Genomic DNA, 21,831 nt, shown 5'->3' with positions numbered 1-21,831 from the left:
ACTAGTATAATTTCAAACCTGTACTAATCTCTTCTACCCTTCTTTTTTCTGGGTTTAACATCTTTTTTTTTTTTTTTTTTCCTAAAGAGCACAATTTCTTAACTATCACCATGACATTCAACAAGACCAACTCGGTAAAATTTTCGAAACCGACATCGATTCTTCCATACGAAACCAAAAATCTTAATGAGCTTTACACCCTAGGCAAAAAACTAGGCCAAGGTCAATATGGAACAACATACCTTTGCACAGAAAACTCCACAGGAGATAAATATGCTTGTAAGTCAATCCCCAAGAGGAAGCTATTGTGTAGGGAAGATTGCGACGATGTTTGGAATGAGATTCAGATAATGCACCACTTAGTCGAGCACCCGAATGTAGTAACCATTAAGGGTACTTATGAGGACTCGACTAATGTTCATTTGGTCATGGAGTTGTGTGAAGGTGGAGAACTGTTTGATCGAATCGTTCAGAGAGGGCAATATACCGAGAGAGGGGCTGCTAAGTTGATGAAGACTATCATTGGTGTAGTTGAAGCTTGCCATTCATTGGGGGTTATTCATAGAGATCTCAAGCCTGAGAACTTCTTGTTTGAAAGTACTGCAGAGGATTCTTCTCTTAAAGCTACTGATTTCGGCCTTTCTGTGTTTTATCAGCCAGGTGTGTTAACAGCTTTCCTAGCATTTTTACTTCTTTGCTCTGTTTTGCTGAAGGTTGATAACTGCAATAAACTTTTTGACCAGAAAAAAACAATGTATCAGAGTTAATCAAAGGGCTTGAAAAATAGCAAATTTGGTTTTCAAACAAGTACTTAACAATTTTTTTTTTTTTTTTTTCCCTGTTTACCTTAGCATAGGAAGATCAAATCAAAGTGAAAGGAACTAAATTGGTAATACTATACAACATCATAGATCAAGCTTGAATTTTAGTGGTTTGAACTCAAAGACATCTTCTTGAGTTTCCCAACTTAAAAGCACGTCCCAAGTAAAAAATTGTGTTTTAACATATGAAAATAAAATAATGTCTTCAACAAAGTTCCAATAGGCAAGTTGCATAAAACTAGCACTATTTCACATTCTGTTCTGTGTTCACATTAACTGAATATATCGTAATCTGTATAAATTTTAGTTTTATACCGTTTCCCTTCTCGGGAAACGGATAAGATCAGAGACAGAAAACTCTACATGAGATACTAATTTTGCTACCTCGCAACCATCACAAGTTCACAACCAACAAAAATACCACCGCAATCATTTCAGGTACCACAATATACCACCACTCCAAGTACCCATATAAGATAACGCTATACCAACCTTCTGCATCTGGTATTAAAAGCTTTTGCCCTTTCCGAGGTTCCAAACATTCCTCTGGCTAATAGTCTAATACCACTCTATTTGCACTCTCTTGTGTTTTGAAGGTGATACTTTCAGTGATGTTGTGGGGAGTCCTTACTATGTTGCACCAGAAGTATTGAACAAGCTATATGGCCCAGAAGCAGATGTTTGGAGTGCAGGTGTTATGTTGTACATCTTACTCAGTGGAGTTCCACCTTTTTGGGCAGGTAAACAAAGGCCTAAATTCAGGGCATCCCACAGTATTTACTAAGATTTGCCAATTCAGCAAGAGGCCAAAAACTATTAAAAAAAAAAACCTGCAACATCTGCAAATTTTTCTCCGTTTTGGCTGAATTGTGCTTATACACATTTTTGGAGAAATCTTGTATGGAGAGAGTCTGGAATAACTTGTAAAACCAGAGTGACCTTATTTCTGTATCACAATAAATTAGGTGCGAGACTGTCTCAACTAAATCCCTCACTCTTAATTGTGGTTATGCAGAAACTGATGCAGGAATATTCAGGCAAATATTGAGAGGAAAGCTTGATTTTGAGTCGCGACCATGGCCAAGCATCTCAGAGGATGCCAAAGATTTAATAAGAAATATGCTTCAAAGAGATCCCAGAAAGAGGTTCACAGCCTATCAAGTGCTAAGTAAGACAACTCTTCCAACAAGCTTTTAAAGATGTAGCATAATTAAGGATGAATAAGTAATAGTGTTTGTTTGAAACAGGTCATCCGTGGATAGTTGATGACACAAAAGTACCTGACAGGCCTCTTGATTCAGCTGTTTTGTCTCGCCTCAAGCACTTTTCAGCCATGAACAAGCTTAAGAAGATGGCCTGCCGGGTAAAACTCAATCTATACTGTTAAAAAATTCAAGATTCCTGTACTATATACTAGACTAAGCCCAAGAACCAAGTGCCACTTTCCATTAGAAAATTAGGGGGAGGGCTGCTACGTTGCAGGATTTAGTTACAGTACTTAAAGGTCATTTATACATCATTGACAATTAAGTCGGTTAAATTGGTTTTAGGTCATATCAATCCAATATTACATTACTAAAAATCATGTCTTTATAGTTCGAGGCCTGCCTTTTTTTTTTGTTTATGCAAATTTTACCGAGTCATGGTACTCCCTGTGCCTTTAACAACAGATATCTTAGATGGTTTGGGTTATAGACTTATAGATAGCATTCAAACCCCAATTTTTTAGGATATATGGAAATGGGTCTTAAGACTTAAGTGATTTGGATTTAGAATAGATTTCTAAATTAGAAGATACTAATATTTAACCACTGAATTTTCTGGCGCAAGCATACCATCATAGTTTTAGAGAGAATAATTATGTCTTTTGCAGGTCATAGCTGAGAGACTCTCTGAAGAAGAAATTGGTGGTTTGAAGGAGCTATTTAAAAAGATAGACAAAGACAAAAGCGGAACTATAACATTTGATGAGCTAAAAGATGGCCTACTACGGGTTGACTCAAAGATAAAGGAATCTGAAATTGAGGATCTCATGCATGCAGTAAGAGCAATTACCTACATAAGAAAGCATATATAATTCTCATACATATTCATTAATGGCTACTGAGTAAGGGTTACCAATTGGCAGGCAGACGTGGATGACAATGGAACAATAGACTACGGAGAATTTGTCGCAGCAACCCTGCACCTGAACAAGTTGGAGAGAGAGGAGAATTTGGCATCTGCATTTGCATACTTTGACAAAGATGGCAGTGGTTATATAACCATTGATGAACTCCAGCAAGCCTGCATCGATCTTGGACTCAATGATCATCACCTAGAGGAAATGATCAAGGAGATTGATCAAGATAATGTGAGTGATCATTATAGTACAAATATTGAAATATATAAAATTTGACAATATTATACAATTGCTAAAGTATTTCCCTGCTAAACAATGACCTGAGTACTAACATGAGACTGATGTCTTTCAGGATGGCCAAATAAATTATGCAGAATTTGTTGCAATGATGAGGATGGGCAATGGGAAAGGTGGGAGGAAATCAACAAGAAGCATTATAAATTGGGAAGATGCTGCTGAATTTCTTGAGGATTCATAGAAAAAATCTAGCAGTTAGCACCATTGGAGTTTAGCAGTTACTTTTTATTATCACAGAAATTGACTGAAACTAACCATAGGATCTTTCAGTCTCCTGAAGATGTCTGAATTTTGCACTTTCATTTACAGTGTCTTTGTATTCGACTTTATTGTCAGTCCTGAATCTGATAGAGTCAGAAATCTGAAAACCTAGCTGAATACACAGTACTGTTCAATACGACGTACATGTTGCCTTGAAAAAAAAATGATCAGAGAAAAAATATATATATACACTCAACAAGAATAGAAAATGGATGTAAGACTTCATATTAAACATATATATGTAAATGAGCATCAATCTTAATAAAGACAAATGTTACATAAAAGTACTTGAGGGCATCATTATACTAGATGATCTTAATGTACTGTACATACGTGTTATTTAATTTCGCAATAGATGACATACATAGAAAGAGCTAGTACAATAAGGACATTTCCAAATAAAGAGCTACAATTTGCTGGATACAGGAAGGTACTTGGTGTGCCGTCCCTGAGCTATGATCTTTCCGCTTGCCTTCTTCCTTAATTCTACACTAATAACAGCAAGGGACTTCCCAACACGTAGAGCCTTGCCTTCGATTTCAATCTCTTCCTGAATAAATCAAAATCAAACATAGATGTATCAGTAATACATCACTACATTCACTTAATTAAAAAGTAAATCAGATAGCACAGACTTATGAAATGCATAAAAGCCAAAACTAAGTCAGATCAAAACCTGACTTTATCAAAACTTTCACGAGCATGTGAATAAAACATTTTGGACACTGTCAAAATTATGAGACGAAAGCAGCTAGTTGTAGACTCATAGGCCAGCAAAAAACAAAAGGCATCTTTGATAGTTTGATCCATGGAAGTAAACAATGCCGCTAGGTTTACTAGGACCGGAACATCCAAGCCCAACATAAGAAATCTAAAATATATATGACATCTAAATTATAAATACTTAGAATATTCATATCTAACCCTCAAATCTATATCCATATAATCGCTTTCTTTCTATATCCAGGTAACAAAGCAACAGCCACATAACCCTCAAAACCTACAAGGAAGATTAAAGTAACAAATCTCATTTTCACACTGACCAGCAACACACCATATCAAGAGATTTAATTAAGCATCAGTTTGACAAATGCTTTCCACACAGAATAAGTAATAAATCTATGTAGAAGCCATCATATTATAAAAACCCGAAAAAGACCTAGTATGAACTCCTTAATCTGTAACCCCTTCTTAGTAACTCGAGTAATCAACCCCCCATATACACACTTTCACAGCCTACAATCAGTAGGTTTTAGCTAGCCTAGTTTGCTTCTGATCAAAAGTAAAAGGAGCCATCCCTTGCTTACTAACCCAACAGAACAATTCAACTTTCTTACTAGTAATGGACTACAATTACAGAAAGAAATAAATCTCATTCACTATTGTAATATCTATAATTATAACTTATTAAAAGGGATTTTCCCTCTTCAATCTTCCATTGAATGATGAATCACTTCAAGCACCGACAATTAACGAAAACTCAAAAACCCTAAATCTTATCAGCCAGGAAACAATTAAAGCCTTAAGATCACCCTTATAACCTTATTGGACTTAATTCACCATTAAATTCAGAAAAATGAGCAGTAAATCAATATCGGTAGATTATGAAATCACTTCAACAAGCTCAACCCCAACATTCCCACAATTCAGTATGCCAAAACATCAAAAAATACAGAACACATACAAATTGCAACTTATCAACATCAATTAAGCAATAAAATCCAACAAAATTACGAATTTTCCCCAAAAATACCCTCAACATACATCAGGAAGTGTAGCATCAAGGTAGGAAACATTGATCTCAACAGAAACACCAGTAGACGGAGCTCCAACAGTGAAAACAACAGCCGAGCCCACCAAATCCACCAATGACGCAATCGCGCCACCATGAAGAGTATTCGCAGTATTCTGCAATTTCATCCCCAAATCAATTTCGGCAATTCAGGCCAAATCAAAAAACCCTAATTACAAATTCAAGCAAAATTCATCATAAAAATTGAAGAAACAAATACGAACCAGGAGACGTTGAGGAACATTGAAGGAGCAGAGAACACGACCATGTTCGATTTGATCAATGCGAACACCATGAATGATGAAAGCGTCGAAAAATCTCAAGGGAAGTTTGTGGATTTCTGTAGGTTCATCTTTTTTACCTGGTTTTTCTAAGTAATTCCTAATCGTCTCAAACTCCATTATTTCTCAGTCTCTCCTCAATTTGATGCTATCAGCCTCAGAATTCCGAATTAACTGGACCGATGTGTGTTAAAAAACAAATTAAGGGGAAATGATGATAAACAGTTGTGTAGGTCCCGCTAACCTAGGTCCCTAGGTCGGGTTAGCCCGTGAGAGGTTCTGATCCAATACGACCTTCTTCAAACAACCACTACTATTATTAAACGGAAATAGAGCTGTTAATTCGGGTATTCAAGTCGGGTTTTGGGTCGGATCAATCTAGGTTCAGGTTCAGGCTGGGTCAATTTCAGTTCAAGTTATAACGGGTCGTTCACCTTTTCGGATAGGTCGGGTTCAATTCGAGTTAAAATCAGATCAGGTTCAATTTCAGGTTCGGGTTGTGTTGAGTCGGATTTGGATGGGTTAACAAGATAATACATTCGGGTTTGGGTTAGTGTTGAGTCGAGTTCTGGTTCAAGTTCAATTCTACTCCCTCTGTTTTTAAATACTTGCTCCACTTTCCATAATTTGATCAAGCATCATCAAGATTTTATAAAACCTATATACGAGTAATAGAGAACAAAAGTTATATAAGCCGAACAAAAGATTTTATTAAATCGGATTGCAGGTTTACAAAATTATACTAGTTCATAAGCTAAACAAAAGGTATATTAAATTTTATTGAACCTTCCATGACTCGTGTTCATGTTTTAATTGGGTCGGGTACTAGTTCAAGTTCGGATTGTTTTCGGGTCGGATTAAATCGGTTGACGGAACATATCAGGTCAGGGGCAGGTTCGGGTTCTAGTCATAAAAAGTTGGATCAAATGGGTTTTCGGTTAAGATCACGTCATGTTCAGGTCAAGTTACTGGTCACTAGTTTCACCCCATTGTTCGAGTATAGGCTGGGTTCAGATCTTTGTCCGTTAAGGTCGGGTTCTCGGGTCGGGTCAGTTTAGCTCTAGCTATAATCCACACTTTCGAATGAAATTTTGAGGTTTCGGGGCCCGGTGGCAAAAAGTGTTAAGACCCTAGAGGATATATCTCATGGTCATATAATGTCGTTTGAAACCATATATGATCATTATATGTTGTCATAAACGTACGTGGTAGGCTTGAGTTTACGAAATCAATGCAAGTTGTGAACGGGTAAAATGACCGTTTGAGGGCATATTGGTCTACCGACCCAATTGGACTCACGGAGGCTATTAGGGACCATGGTAAATATCTTGGTAATTTTAATTACCGGACGAAAAAAGGTCAAAAAATTACAAAATTGAAGGTTATAATCCACGCTTTATGAGGAAATTTTGAGGTTTTGGGGCCCAATATCGAAAAGTCTTGAGACCCTAAGGGATACATCTCATGGTCATATAATGCCGTTTGAAACCATATATGATCATTATATGTTGTCATAAACGTTATGGTAGCCTTGAGTTTACGAAATTGGTACGGTGCAAGTTGCGAACGGGTAAAAGGACCGTTTCAGGACATATTGGATGATTCCATCGACCCAATTGAACACCTGGAATGTATTAGGAACCATGGTAAACATCTCGACAATTTTTATTTCCAGGCGAAAAAAAAGTCAAAAAATTACAAAATTGAAGGCTATAATCCACGCTTTTTGATAAAATTTTGAGGTTTCAGGGCCCGGTGGCGAAAAGTCTTGAGACCCTCAACGATACATCTCAAAGTCATATAATGTCATTTGAAACCATATATGATCATTATATGTTGTCATAAACGTCTGTGGTAGCCTTAATTTTACGAAATCGTTGCAAGTTGCAAACGGGTTAAATGACCGTTTTAGGATATATTGGATTATTCCACCGACCCAATAGGACTCCCGGAAGGTATTAGGAACCATGGTAAACATCTCGGCAATTTTTATTTCCTGGCGAAAAAAGGCTAAAAAATTACAAAATTGAAGGCTATAATCCACGATTTTTGATAAAATTTTGAGGTTTCGGGCCCGGTGGCAAAAAGCCTTGAGACCCTAAAGGATACATCTCGGGGTCATATAATTCCGTTTGAAATAACATATGATCATTATATGTTGTGATAAACGTTCGTGGTAGGCTTGAGTTTACGAAAATCACTTTAAGTTGTGAACGGGTAAAATGACCGTTTAAGGGCATATTGGATGGTTCGACCGACTCAATTTGACTCCCGAAGGATATTAGGCACCATGGTAAACATCTCATCAATTTTTATTTCCGGGCGAAAAAAGGTCAAAAAATTACAAAAATGAAGGATATAATCCACGCTTTTTGAGGAATTTTGAGGTTTCGCGGCTAGGTGACGAAATGCCTTAAGATGCTAAGGGATACATTTCGGTGTCATAAAATTCCGTTTGAAACCACATATGATTATTATATGTTGTCATAAGCGTCCGAGGTAGGCTTGAGTTTACGAAATCACTACAAGTTGTGAACGGGTAAAATGACCGTTTAAGGGCATATTGGATGGTTCCTTCGACCCAATTGGACTCTTGGAGGTTATTAGGGACCATGGAAAACATCTAGGCAATTTTTATTTCCAGGCGAAAAAAGGTCAAATATATTACAAAATTGAAGGCTATAATCCACAACTTTTGAGGAAATTTTGAGGTTTTGGGCACGGAGGCGAAAAGGCTTGAAATCCTAAGGGATGCATCTGAGGGTCATATAATGTCGTTTGAAAGCACATATGATTATTATATATTGTCATAAACGTTCGTGGTAGGCTTGAGTTTACGAAATCACTGCATGTTGTGAACGGGTAAAATGACCGTTTAAGGGCATATTGGATGGTTCCAAAAACCTAATTGTACTCCCGGAGGATATTAGGGACCCTGGTAAACATCTTTAACAATATTTAGTTCTGGGTAAAAAAGGTCAAAAAATTACAAAATTGAAGGCTATAATCCACGCTTTTTAAGGAAATTTTGAGGTTTCGGGGCCTGGTGTCGAAAAGCCTTGAGACCCTAAGGGATACATCTCGGGGTCATATAATTCTGTTTGAAACCACATATGATCATTATATGTTGTCATAAACGTCCGTGGTAGGCTTGAGTTTTCGAAATCACTTCAAATTGTGAACGGGTAAAATGACCGTTTAAAGGCATATTGGATGGTTCCACCGACCCAATTGGACTCTTGGAGGGTATTAGGGACCATGGTAAACATCTCGGAAATTTTTATTTTCGGGCGAAAAAAGGTCAAAAAATTACAAAATTGAAGGCTATAATCCACGCTTTTTAAGGAAATTTTGAGGTTTTGGGGACCGGTGGCGAAAAGTGGCAAAATTGAAGGCTATAATCCATCCCATTGTTCTAGTACAAGCTATAATCCAATTTGCCTTTAAATGGTCATTTTACCCGTTTTCGTACATGCCTCTTATATTGGCTATAAGCACTCATGGGGTCTTTACGTCGCCGGATAATGGTCATATATGGGTCCACACAATATTATATTATCCCGGGATTCATCCCATAGTGTTATGTGAAATTCAGTTCCCGATACCTCCTAAATCGCTCAGATTTCGTGGATTATACTAGAAAAGTTGTCGATTCGGGTATATAAGTCGGATTTGAGTTGGGTTAAATTATGTCTCGGGTTAAATTAGAATCTGGTTATGTCGGGTCAGTCTAACCTCATATCAGGTTCAAGTTCAGGTCGGGTCAATTTCAGTTGAGTTTGTTCTGGGTCGTTCACCTTTTCGGATATATGTCGGGGTTCAATTCGAGCCAAATTCAGATCGGATTCAATTTCAGGTTCGGGTTGTGTGTGAGTCAGGTTTGAGTGAGTTAATAGATGATACATTCGGGTTCGAGTTGTTAGGTTTTGGTTTAATTCCAATAAATATCAATGTGCTCAAGTTTTTTTTTTTTTTTTTTTTTTTTGAGAACGTATATATATGTAATAGATAACAAAAGGTATACAAGCTGAATCGGATTGTGGGTTTACAGATTTATACCAGTTTATAAGTTGAACAGAAGGCATATAAATTTTATTAAACCTTCCATGACTCGGGTACAGATTCTAATTGGGTCGGGTACTACTTCGGGTTCAGATTGTTGTTGGGTCGGATTAAATCGGTTGACGCTTACTCTCAGGTCGGGAGTAGGTTCGGGTTCAGGTCAAAAAGTATTGGATCAAATCAATTGTCGGTTAACATATGGTCACGTTCAGGACGGGTTACAGGTCATTAGTTTCACCCCATTGTCCGGGTACAGGTTGGCTTCGCGGCGGGCCGTGCCGTGCCAAATTTTGGCTCACCCCAGCCCACGGCACGATCCACGTGCCTGGCGTGCCGTGCCAGGCTGCGGGCCAACCCGTAAATTTATAATTGTTATTTTTTTTAAAATGTATATGTATATATAAAAAAAAAACGATATATATATATTTCATTTTGAACAACTTAGGTTTATATAAATAATGTTATTAATTTATGTTTATGTTAATATATTTTTTTTCGAACAACTTTAATTAATTTTATATAAACTTAATTAAATAAGTTAATATAAATAAACTTAATTAAATAAGTTTATAAAAATAAACTTATTTATTTATTAATTAAATAAGTTTATTTAATTAAATAAGTTTATATAAATTAACTTAATTAAATAAGCTATAATTGGGCATAGGTCGTGCCACGGGCCGTGCCGGCGGGGCGACGACCGTGCGCCCGCCGTGCCCGTGCCGAATTAAATTTTTTGTTAACGGCACGGCCCCCGGCCCACAAGTGGGCCGCCGTGCTGTGCTGGTGGTCGTGTCGTGTCGGGCTCGTGCCGCCCATGCATCGGCACGGCCCGTGTCCATCTTTAGTTTTATGTGTGTTAAAGAACCAAGAAGAGCAACTATGTAGATGAGGTTTACAGCATTGCATTTTTGCACATTACTCCGTATACTTCGTATTAGTATGTTGTATAAAGTAAACAAAACTTTCTTAAAAACACAAAGGAAAGCATATGTTACATCATAGAGGGATGTAAATTAGTTCAAGCGTTCAACAAACATAAACATAGGATGATAGGAACCTAAAGGAAAATTCACTGCTACAAGATTACAGCCCACAACATACATAGCCGAGAACAGGAAAATAAAGCGAAGATATAGCAGTAGATTAGAGAAGGGTAGCAGCAGCTTAGAGGTGATGACTGCAGCGGAAGTGGCTCATCCGATTCTGATTCATGCTGAGTAAACAAAACAACATAATGGTATGCCGCATGCAAGCTATACACCAACAAATATGACCAGTTATGAGTTTATGATGTTACCATAGTAAGATTAGCAAAAAGAAAAAAAGTAATTACATTAAGCAAAGTCACAAATTATTAGTAATAAAAAGAAAAGGATCATTAAATCTAAGGACAGACAAAATGCATAGCTTAACAACTTCTTACTTTAAGCAACAAATTACACTCTGGAGGTCACAACAAGATAATGAGGTACTAGCATCACGTGCCCATCGAAAATACATGAGAGAGTACATCAATCTATTAAGAACAACACTTGAATATTCATTAATGAAGGTGTAAATTCTATGCAGTCACATTAATTTATTTTAATTAATAAACTTCTGAAGCAGGTCCTTGTTTGAGGCACTTAAGTTATCAGAAGACAATAGACCAACAAACAATGAGAAAGTGTCTGCATCAACTTCAAATCCTTTTCCTACCATAAGATCACGATAGTATAAAGCATTTGACAAGTCATTATTGAGTATATAACCTCTGATGATCGTATTATAGGTTCGATCATTAGGGGGGCAACCATCTTCCTCCATTATCCTCAACACTAAAATCAACATCTTCTACTTAAATTCACATCAATTAGCACTAAAAGTTTCTAAGTCGCATCAAAATTATCATATTACCTTCAACCTTTTAACTATTTCAATACACAAAACTAAATTATATATCACATTTGTTGAGCATACAATGCAAATAATCAACATCAAAACCCACTAACTAGCCAGAAGCAAAGCTAAAATTAACTATAAGGGAATGAAGCACCAACAGCCAAGCCTGGAATATAACAGAAAAACACTACTTCTATGCACAAAATACTAGGAGCACCAAAATATTACCTTCTGAAGGTCTAACAACGATGAGTGAGGTCCTTGTTCGAAGACAATAGACCAACAAACAATGAGGAAGTGTCTGCATCAGCTTCAAATCCTTTTCCAACCATAAGATCACGATAGTATAAAGCATTGGACAAGTCATTATTGATTATATAACCTCTCATGATCGTACTATAGGTTTGATCAGTAGGGGGGCAACCATCTTCCTCCATTATCCTCAACACTTGAGGAACTTCACTCATAAGCCCTTTCTTGCAGAAGCCTTTGATCAATGTATTGTATGTTATAATATCAGGTTGCAGACCCTTTGATACGAGATCGGAGAAGAGATTTGCTGCATCTTCAAGTTGTCCAGCCTCACACAAGTTGTCAATAAGGATGTTGTAGATAACAAGATTCGGCATAACACCATTATCCCTCATATCTTCAAGTAATTTCACTGCTTCGTCAAGCCGTGCATTTTTGCAAAGGCTGTCAAGCAAGGAGGCATAGGTGACAACATTTGGAGTAACTCCTAGAGCCCGCATTTCATGAAACAGCTTACGTGCAGATGGGAGTCTATTGGCTTTGCAGAGTCCATCGATAAGAGTATTATAGGAAACAACATTAGGGGTTATCCCTTTCTGAAACATCTCTTGGAATATGTTTAGGGCCTTGTCAATGTTATTAGCCTTGCAATATCCATTAATCATAGTACTAAAACTGACAAGATTAGGATCCCAACCATTTTCGGACATGATATTGAGTAGGTTCTCTGCATCTACCATCTGACCACACAAACAATATCCATCCAGTAACGCATTATAAGTAATGATGTTAGGAGTCACACCTTTCTCAATCATGTGCCTTAGAATGGACTGAGCTTGATCAACACAACCATCTTTACAAAAACATGTCAACCAGCATGCTGTAGGTCTTAACATTTGGTGCTATGTTGCTCTCTAACATCTCAGTCAGCACACGCTGAGCCTCATCCCCACAGCCGGAATTATAAAGGCCTCGAACCAAGGAAGTATAAGTGACAACATCGGGTTTAATGCCCTGAGTTTTCATGGAGGAGAACAGGTCCAGGGCCTGTTGTAACAACCTGTCCTTACAAAGACTATCGATAATAGTGCTGTATGAAACAATGTCAGGCTTAAAATGATATATAGATTGCATTTTGTTAAGCAAAGTGAGAGCAGATGCATTGTCGCCAATCCTACAAAGCCCTTTGACAATAGTACTAAAGGCAATAATGTCGGGTTGTAAACCAAGCTTGACGATTTTATCCAATAAATGAGCAGCTTGGGGGAGCTTATCACAGTGGATAAAACCATTAATTAAGGTATTAAAAATGACAAAATTAAGAGGATAACCAAGCTTAAGTCTTTTAGCAAGGAGAGAGAATCCCAAATCAACTCTACCCAAATGACAGTAGCAATTAGTAAGAATACCAATAGAATGCTTATTGGGTTTAATACCATACAATTCAAGCTGGTTGAAGAGAGAGATAACGGTGGAATGAGGATTAAAGCGCTTCAATTTGACAATAGCAGTAAATAACTGGTTGAAATAGATAACAGAAGGAAGAGGGCGCAAATTAATCATTTGATTAAAGAGAGAAAGGGGGGGATTTGAGGTCTTGAAACCCTAATTTGGATCGTTCAGTAATAGATTGAAGAAACAAGTCACGATTATCAAAAGTATGAACATGATTAGGAAAATAATATCGGGAATGAAAATGAAAGGGGGGAAACTTGAAGAAATGAGAAGGAGAGAGAGAAATACCGCCATGGGAGAAGGATACAGAAGCAGCAGCAGCTCTGAAATTCATCTTCTTCAGACAAATTTTTTTATTTCTTTTGACACAATTCTTTGGATAAATTAATACTCGGTAAATGTGGCATTTTACACCTACCAAAAAAAATACATATGGCATTTTACTGTATTTTCAGCATGTCTCCATGTCTCCCATTAATCTCACCGATAAACAATACCCGTAGTCCCGTAGGATCAGTTATGAGTGGTTAGGTTCCACCAACCCTCCCAATTGTTGTCGTAGAGGATCAAACACGAATCTCCCTACCAAATGTAGTCTAATTCACTACTCCATACTACATCAACAGCCAATTGATTGATTGCTTGTATATTGAGTGACGTATCTATAAATTAATATTACAACAAAACATGTTTACATCATTTTTATGTCAAGCTATTATTAAAAATTTCTGCCAAAACAATATATAATGTCATCTATACTCTTTTTTCTTATTTTTGTTATTCTACTTAGCTTATTTTATTCCCTCATAAAATAAAAAAAAAAAAAAAAAAAAACCTTAGCTTTTAGAGAGCCACGAGGGCGGGGGTGAGAATCGATCTCAAGATCTCCTGAAATCGGGAGAAAAGCTCTAACCACTTGAGCTATCCCTCACTCTCTCATTATTTAATATAATGTATACTACTTTTAAATATTTTTACCACACCTAATCAATAATAATTTTTTTTCTCAATTTTAATAACTTGGTCTTATTATTTCATTTTTAATTTTAATAATTTGTATTAGTAAACTACTCATAAAATTGATTTATATTTAGCCAAAGTACCATCATATTTGCTAAAAAGACGCAATATTTTTTTATTTTTTTTTCTTTTGAAACAGCGCAACAATTAATGAGAGATACTACTCGTCTACTCCGTATGGCCCGTATCAATAATGATTATGTATCATAATAGTCGTTAGTTTGTTACAATCTCAGCCAACACGAAGAAGTTCTGCAACTTTGCAAGGCTTGGCTATGGCTAAGCTAATATAATAACATAAAGCCAAAATCCCTTATTCATTATTTAGTTATTTCTTCTCCCTTGTTTTCTTTACTATACATCGCGATTAGTACCAACTACCAAGTACAATAAAACTGGTGGCATAAACTTAAGCTAAATTTTCCACGTCAATGCTACTACTCGTATCACAATTCACAAGCAGTGATCGTGGTAGATAGTCTATTCAACGATAAGACTACAAGTTATTCAATGCAAGACTATAAGTAGACAGACTAAGGATCTTGTTAGTTGTTAGGATATCTGTTCAAAGCAATGCATGACTGGTCCATGAAAAAATCGCCGCTTCTTTCCCAGTTGATGGAGTTGATGCAGGAGCTTCCAGCATGTCTGCGAGCTCATTACAAGCATGCTGAAGCTAGTGAGATCCAGCAACACATCAGAGAGTTTACAGTTGCTAGCTTCAACAGTAATCTCCTGCTCAAGTAGCACTTTAAAGCTATTTATGTTCAAATCAACATGCTTATAGCTGTTGTTCGCTTGTTGGTTTGAATTAAAGTCTGCTTTCCATCTCACAAGCTTCTATTGATACTGTACCATCTGAGTCAGATTTACATTCAGCCGATAAACCCAACCACCGCATCTTCACCAGAAGTAGCCAAGTGATCTGAAGTGTGAAGACAAAAAAGGGAAATAAAGTAGTTTTTCTGTGGTACTTGAGTTTTCATGTGCAATTCCCCTTGAAGTCTCTTTATAGAATCTGGAAATGAAAGAGGTTAAAGAAAACAAGGTTAGCAAATGTGTCAATACATTCATGAACACCAAACATACAAACCAAAAAGCTAGTTAAAATATTGTTCAAACTTCATGCTCGTTTTAAACAAGCCTACCTCAAACAACTTGGAAGGCTCATGAGTAACTCATCATATGCTACAAGCTCTGCAACATAATATACGCCTATATGGTGTATTGTGTTTCGAATCATGCCAATCATGCTTAAGGAGGAAGCTTATTTTTAGCTCACGAAAATAACCCAACTCAAAGTCATAACCCGAACTCACAGCTCTTCCCTTCAGATCCCCAAACACGTATAGTGCCAGGGAAACAAAACCAAGCCAACAATATTCTGACATTCAGTGATCCAATCGAACCCTGCTACTGCCATTATAAATGATCTTACCGGGCACAATGACCAGGGCCCTCAGTGAACAAGCTCCATATAATAGCGTGTACTGAGCACATTTGTAGTCTAATACAATGAAAGCTTCCCCTTTCCATAAAATAAGAATACTGATGTGGAGTATAACAATTTACTATAGCATTAAATGACATCTGTAATTCATCATCAATGTCTATAAAACGATTTGCTAAGAAACTACGCCAATGTATCCGAATTAAGACTACATCATTGGCACAAACATGTAGACTAAACTGATGGACGAAAATTCACATAAAAAGGGAGAGATTATTTGAATTCACCTGCTGCATAAAGCCAAGATTACAGAGTTGTTCATGTAAAATCGCCAGGGATACCATGATACAGACATCAGAAGCAAAGCAAAAAAAAAAAAAAAAAATGAGAATGAAACACCAACAGCCAAGTCTGAACTATACAACAAATAACAAAAGTAGTAAAGCTGCAGCAATAACATATCATTGCATAATTTATGTCATAGCTAGATTCAACAAGTGTATACATAATCTGAAGTAACCTCTTCTCATCTCTGTATATCCCAAGTAATAAAAACATTAGCTATCCTATTATAACTTATTACCTAAGTGTAAGCCAGAAGTATAGTTGTCACCAAACTCAACATATGGTAGCCCCCCCTACTCCACCCTAACAAAAAATAATAAGATAAAATAAAAGTCCACTACTACTTCACACAAGAATTATGTCAATTGGAGCTAACAGCGGTCTGTTATTCATAGATTGTCTAGGAGCATCCTACTCCATCTCAAACTTCTCTGCAGAAAACATATACAAGGTACAAAAGCTTTGCATACATTTTAACTGGAATTCAGCTGATAAATTTCTGTAGCAGCTTCTTCTTTAAGTCACTCAAGTTATCAGAAGAAGAGAGGCCAACAAACAATGACAAAGTGCTTGCATCAGCTTCAAATCCTTTTCCAACCATAAGATCGTAATGGTATAATGCATTTGATATGTCATTATTGAGTATATAGCCTCTGATTAGTGTATTATAGGTTATATCATCAGGTGGGCAACCATCTTCCTCCATTATCCTCAACACTGGAGCAGCTTCAATCATGAGCCCTTTCTTGCAGAAGCCTTTGATCAATATATTGTATGTTTTAATATTAGGTTGCAGACCCTTTGATACAAGATCGGAGAAGAGATTTGCTGCATGTTCAAGTTGTCCAGTCTCACACAAGCTGTTCATCAAGATATTGTAGATAGAATTTCCAGGCTTAACACCATTATCCTCCATATCTTCAAGTAAATTCACTGCCTCATCACGCCGGGTACTTTTGCAAAGGCAGTCAAGCAAGGAGGCATAGGTGACATCATCTGGAGCAATACCATGAGCCTGCATTTCCTTAAACAGCTTGCGCGCGAATGGGAGTCTATTGGATTTGCACAGCCCATCAATAAGAATGTTATAGGAAACAACATTAGGAGTTATCCCTCTCCGAACCATATGATGGAATATGTTTAGAGCCTTGTCAATGTTTTTTGCCTTGCAATATCCATTAATTATAGTATTTAAACTGAAAAGATTAGGCTCACAGCCATTTTTGGCCATGAGATCAAGTAGGTTTCCTGCATCTTCCATCTGACCACGCAAACAATAACCATCGAGTAATGGACTGTAAGTAATGATGTCAGGAGTCACACCTATCTCAAGCATGTGATGTAGAATGGACTGAGCTTGATCAACACAGCCATCTTTACAAAACATGTCAACCAGCATGCTGTAGGTCTTAACATCTGGTGCTATGTTGCTCTGTAACATCTCAGTCAACACACGCTGAACCTCATCCCCACAGCCGGAATTGTAGAGGCCTCGAAACAAGGAAGTATAAGCGACAACATCGGGTTCAATACCCTCAGATTTCATGGAGGAGAACAGGTCTAGGGCCGCTTCTAATAATCTGTCCTTACAAAGACTATCGATAATAGTGCTGTATAAAACAATGTCAGGCTTAAAATGAGAACCAGATTGCATTTTCTTAAGAAAAGTGAGAGCAGACACATTGTCGCCAATCCTACAAAGGCCTTTGACAATAGTACTATACATAATTACGTTGGGTTGGAAACCAAGCTTGACAATTTTATTAAACAAATGAACAGCTTCGGAGAATTTATGAGAGTGAATATAGCCATTGATTAAGATGTTAAAGGTATAACAATTGGGGGGATAACCAAGCTTTAGGCTTTTACCCAGGAGAGAGAAGCCGAAATCAACTCTTCCCAAATGACAGTAGCAATTAGAAAGAACACCTAAAGAATGCATACCATGTGAAATTCCAAGTAATTCAATCTTCCGGAAAAGAGATATAATGGTGGAATGAGGTTCAAGGCGTTTCAATTTGGAAATTGCAGTAAATAACTGATTGAAATACACAACAGAAGGTAGAGGACGCAAATTAATCATTTGATCGAAGAGAAAAAGGGGAAATTTAAGATCGGAAAACCCTAATTTTGATTGTTCGGTAATTGATTGAAGAAACAAGTGACGATTATCAAATGTATGAGCATGATCAGGGTAATGATGGGAATATAATCGGGAATAAAATTGAAAAGGGGAAAACTTGAAGAAATGAAAAGGAGAGAGAGAAATACCGCCATGAGTGAAGAATAGAGAAGCAGCAGCAGCTCTGAAACTCATCTTCTTCCCAACTTTCTTCAGACAGCTTTTTCTTCCCTTCTAACAAACTTCTACTGTATCTTCATGAATTTTCACTGAGAGAGTGATGAGTGATGACTAGGCGAAACTACATGTTCATCACCTCATCAGCCTAATTTTTATTTTTTCCCTGTTTCTGGTAAAGAGAAGGGCCCTACATCTCTACCGGAACCCCTCACAAAGTCACAAGTCCTCCTGATCCGAGTTAGTGAGCTAGGTACTTTCAAAGTAGGGGAAAGGATAAGGGAATTTCCACCTCAAAATGCTTCTGATAGATTTGATCCTACAACCTCATAGTTAGCTAACTGTTAATAATACTCCATGGAACTTGTATTGTTACAATAAAATATTAGTAAACTTGGAGAATCATGATCCGTGTAGCCAAATTAAATTAAAAAAGGTTGTCAATACTCAATTTGTATTTGATATCGTATTAGAATAGTGGTTACGTTCTCTCTACTTGGTGCGATCATACCTACACTAATAAACTGGATTCTATATGTCAAAACTTCATAGTCAAGTGTGCTTGGACGAAAAATATGTAATACGTCGGAGATTTTTCATATATAGTCCCATTTACAATTTCAAACAACGTGAAATAGAGGATAAAATTGTTACAAACATATTTGTCACGAGTTTACTATTACACCCTTGTGTGTGTGTGATTAGAAGTAAGTTGGCATTCCCTATATCCTTATTTGTTTGCCCTGGCCTATGTTTCATTTTTGAATTCCCCTTAAATACATATCTCCACCACAAGCTCACTTTTTTTTTTTCTTTTTTTAAACCAAAGCACATTTTTCTTATGGGCAAATAAATAAGGACAGAGGGAGTAACTTGCTATTACGAGTTTGTAAATATATCATGTTTTCCATAAAAAAAAAAAAAAAAATGACCTTTTGGGGCTTTGGGGGATTTAACATTTTAAGGTCCGATATCATTTTCACGTTTGAATCATATCAATATATTACAACTTATAGTACAGTAGAGTTATCATGATCTATAGCATAGCAATAACTCAATAAGCCTCATGCATGCACCCTATGGTTCATATTTGACATGAAACTAGTGTGTAGCCCGGGCGTTGAACCGGATTACTACTTTTAAATATTTTTAATGACATAATGTTGGTAAAAAAAAAAAGACTTAACATTGTCTTAATTTTGTTGAATCTATTCGTTTTTATTAATTTTTCTCTACGCTTTATAATTATTTATGTGTTTACTTAAACATATAGTAATTTATGTGTGTATAAATGACATGAGTTACTATTGGTTAAGATGGTAAGAATGTGATCTCATATACATGAGGTCACATGTTCGAATCTTATGGGATGTTTTTTTCTCAATAGTGACATGAAATCATTGCTACAATGCTAGTGGTGATGTGGCATAAGTGCAGTGATGTGGCACAATATTAGTGTATATCTACATGGAACATAAACGTTTTTAGGAACGCTTTTTAATATATAATAAAGTATAGATGATAGTCAAACTGAGCTCATAATTGGGATCTTTAATTGAATTTGGGCCAGTTAAACGATAAGGTAATGTAATTATTCCCCTCATACTGTACCAACCCCATAAATGAATTTTGATTCTTGATTCAATAGTTAAGAGGATTAATTAAAAGAATAGTTTGATATCTGTGAGAAGAAATTCGTGTAACGAACATTCACCTTAAAATTAGCTGACAAGTCACTCTTCTTTTTTTAAGACAGTATAAACGTATAATCCAATCTACTCCAAATTTATCATTATCGCTTTTTTTTATTATTATTTTATACTGTATATATATAATTTCAATCAATATTTTTTTTATCCACTCATCATTGTGCCAATAAAAAGTCCAAAAGAGTATGTAAAAAACGGTTAAGCTTCGTATGATTACTATATTATCAACAACTAGAGTTTCACTAGCCACATTGATCTGCATAGAATTGGTGCCCTGGTCCCCTCCAAAATAAGCAACAATAGCCTAACAAAAACCTCTAATTTTGCCATTATTACAAGGTTAGTTAGCAAGCCCCTTAGAGCTGTATAATGACCAAGTCATAAATCATATAGGTGTTGGTGTTGCACTAGAATAGCACACCTGTGTAAGTGTATCATGTACGTGTATTGTTTCATTAGCCAACCCCCTCGTGTAGATCGTTACTCCATCCATTATCAAATAATTTTCAAATTGGTCTAATCCCTAGCTTGTAAATCTCTAATGGGTACAAAATAACTGATACTGCGTAAAAAAAAAAAAAAAAAAATAAAATAAAATTATAATGTATAAATAATCGAAGATTTAAATATTCATCTCTAGATTATTTATCTCCAATAAGAAACTAAATTATATATTATACCTTATATCTTGATTTAAAATCTCCAACAAGAAAGTATTTGTATATATATGATACCTCATACCTTTTTTTTTTTTGCAAACATTTTGCAAATTAAAGCTTGTTCTTCAGCTATAAGAACAGATAAAACCCAGCAACATAATTAATCATTATAAAATCCTCCAATACAAAATACAACCATTGAAGAATTGAAATTTCACCAAAAGAAACAAACTTTGTTATTATTGTTCTTGTTAATAATACACAAGTGAAATCAAAGAGCAAAAAGTATAATAAAATTTGGTTATAAGTGAAAAGTATATAGCTAATCCTAAAAGTAAAAATTACAAAAGTTAACCAACCTATATAATACAAACAACTACTACGTATGATTTTTTCAATGCACAATATTTCATCACTATAACAAATTTTGTTAAACTAAAATCACTTCGAGATTATCAGTACATATCGCCTTTAAAATTAAATCCATCACGAAAACTTACCAACATCATTGCCTCAAAATCATCGAAGGACCTTTTTTTTTTTTTCAAAATCTTGCTTTTGAAAGCTTGAGTTGAGCTGATTTCCTAATTGAAACAAGCCCTTTCATCAACTTCCCTAACACCAACAATTTTGTACCACTACTACGTATACCATTACTTGTTTTCCTACCAATTTTGTTCACTTGCATAAAACTCATATCTTCACTTGTACTTTTTCTTCCTTTATTAAACTCCTTTCTCTCTTCTTCATTAAAATCTTCCCACAAATAATCCATGCTTTCTTCAACATCAAAATCCTTGCTTTGAAAACTCACACTACTCGCGCTCCTTTCGATTTCTCTCCTACTAGGCATAATCTCTTCACACATACTACGAACTTCCATTCGATAATCATCAACAACAACATTATTCACCCCTTCATTGTATTCATAATAACAATCTTCTGGATGATGGTAAACCCTCGACGAAATCCTCCATAATGAAGACGATGATGATGAGGAAGAAGTTAACATGAAATTTGATAATGGGTTATTATTAGAAATAACAGGAAAACTAAACTCTTCAACGTTGCTTATACTACTACTACTAGTATTAGTACTAGGGTATGAAAACATGTTTATTT

At 36.1% G+C, this 21,831-nt stretch overlaps 3 protein-coding genes and 1 pseudogene across 3 annotated transcripts; 1 reads left to right on the top strand and 3 right to left on the bottom strand.

Annotated features, from left to right (window-relative positions):
• The first annotated feature begins 110 nt into the window (after window positions 1-110).
• On the top strand, window positions 111-3,640 carry LOC145606001 (calcium-dependent protein kinase SK5-like). The gene is made up of 7 exons (XM_081662065.1): window positions 111-660; window positions 1,418-1,561; window positions 1,837-1,989; window positions 2,069-2,184; window positions 2,695-2,862; window positions 2,950-3,174; window positions 3,296-3,640. The coding sequence occupies exons 1-7, from the start codon at window positions 111-113 to the stop codon at window positions 3,419-3,421; spliced, it is 1,482 nt and encodes a 493-aa protein (XP_081518191.1). The 3' UTR covers window positions 3,422-3,640.
• Window positions 3,641-3,710: 70 nt separating this feature from the next.
• Window positions 3,711-5,767, bottom strand: LOC145606002 (uncharacterized). The gene is made up of 3 exons (XM_081662066.1): window positions 5,518-5,767; window positions 5,266-5,409; window positions 3,711-4,051 (listed from the first exon to the last, which is right to left on the bottom strand). The coding sequence occupies exons 1-3, from the start codon at window positions 5,692-5,694 to the stop codon at window positions 3,908-3,910; spliced, it is 465 nt and encodes a 154-aa protein (XP_081518192.1). The 5' UTR covers window positions 5,695-5,767; the 3' UTR covers window positions 3,711-3,907.
• Window positions 5,768-10,909: 5,142 nt separating this feature from the next.
• On the bottom strand, window positions 10,910-13,359 carry LOC145605291 (uncharacterized; annotated as a pseudogene).
• Window positions 13,360-15,989: 2,630 nt separating this feature from the next.
• LOC145605645 (uncharacterized) lies at window positions 15,990-18,448 on the bottom strand. Its single transcript, XM_081661717.1, has one exon. The coding sequence runs from the start codon at window positions 18,357-18,359 to the stop codon at window positions 16,527-16,529; it is 1,833 nt and encodes a 610-aa protein (XP_081517843.1). The 5' UTR covers window positions 18,360-18,448; the 3' UTR covers window positions 15,990-16,526.
• Between the last annotated feature and the right edge of the window lie 3,383 nt (window positions 18,449-21,831).

This window comes from Chenopodium album, chromosome 22 (genome assembly GCF_948465745.1).
Source record: "Chenopodium album chromosome 22, dcCheAlbu1.1, whole genome shotgun sequence".
In the NCBI taxonomy this organism is placed as follows: Eukaryota; Viridiplantae; Streptophyta; class Magnoliopsida; order Caryophyllales; family Amaranthaceae; genus Chenopodium; species Chenopodium album.
Note: the sequence above shows the minus strand (reverse complement) of the source record. Positions and strands in the feature narration are given on the sequence as shown.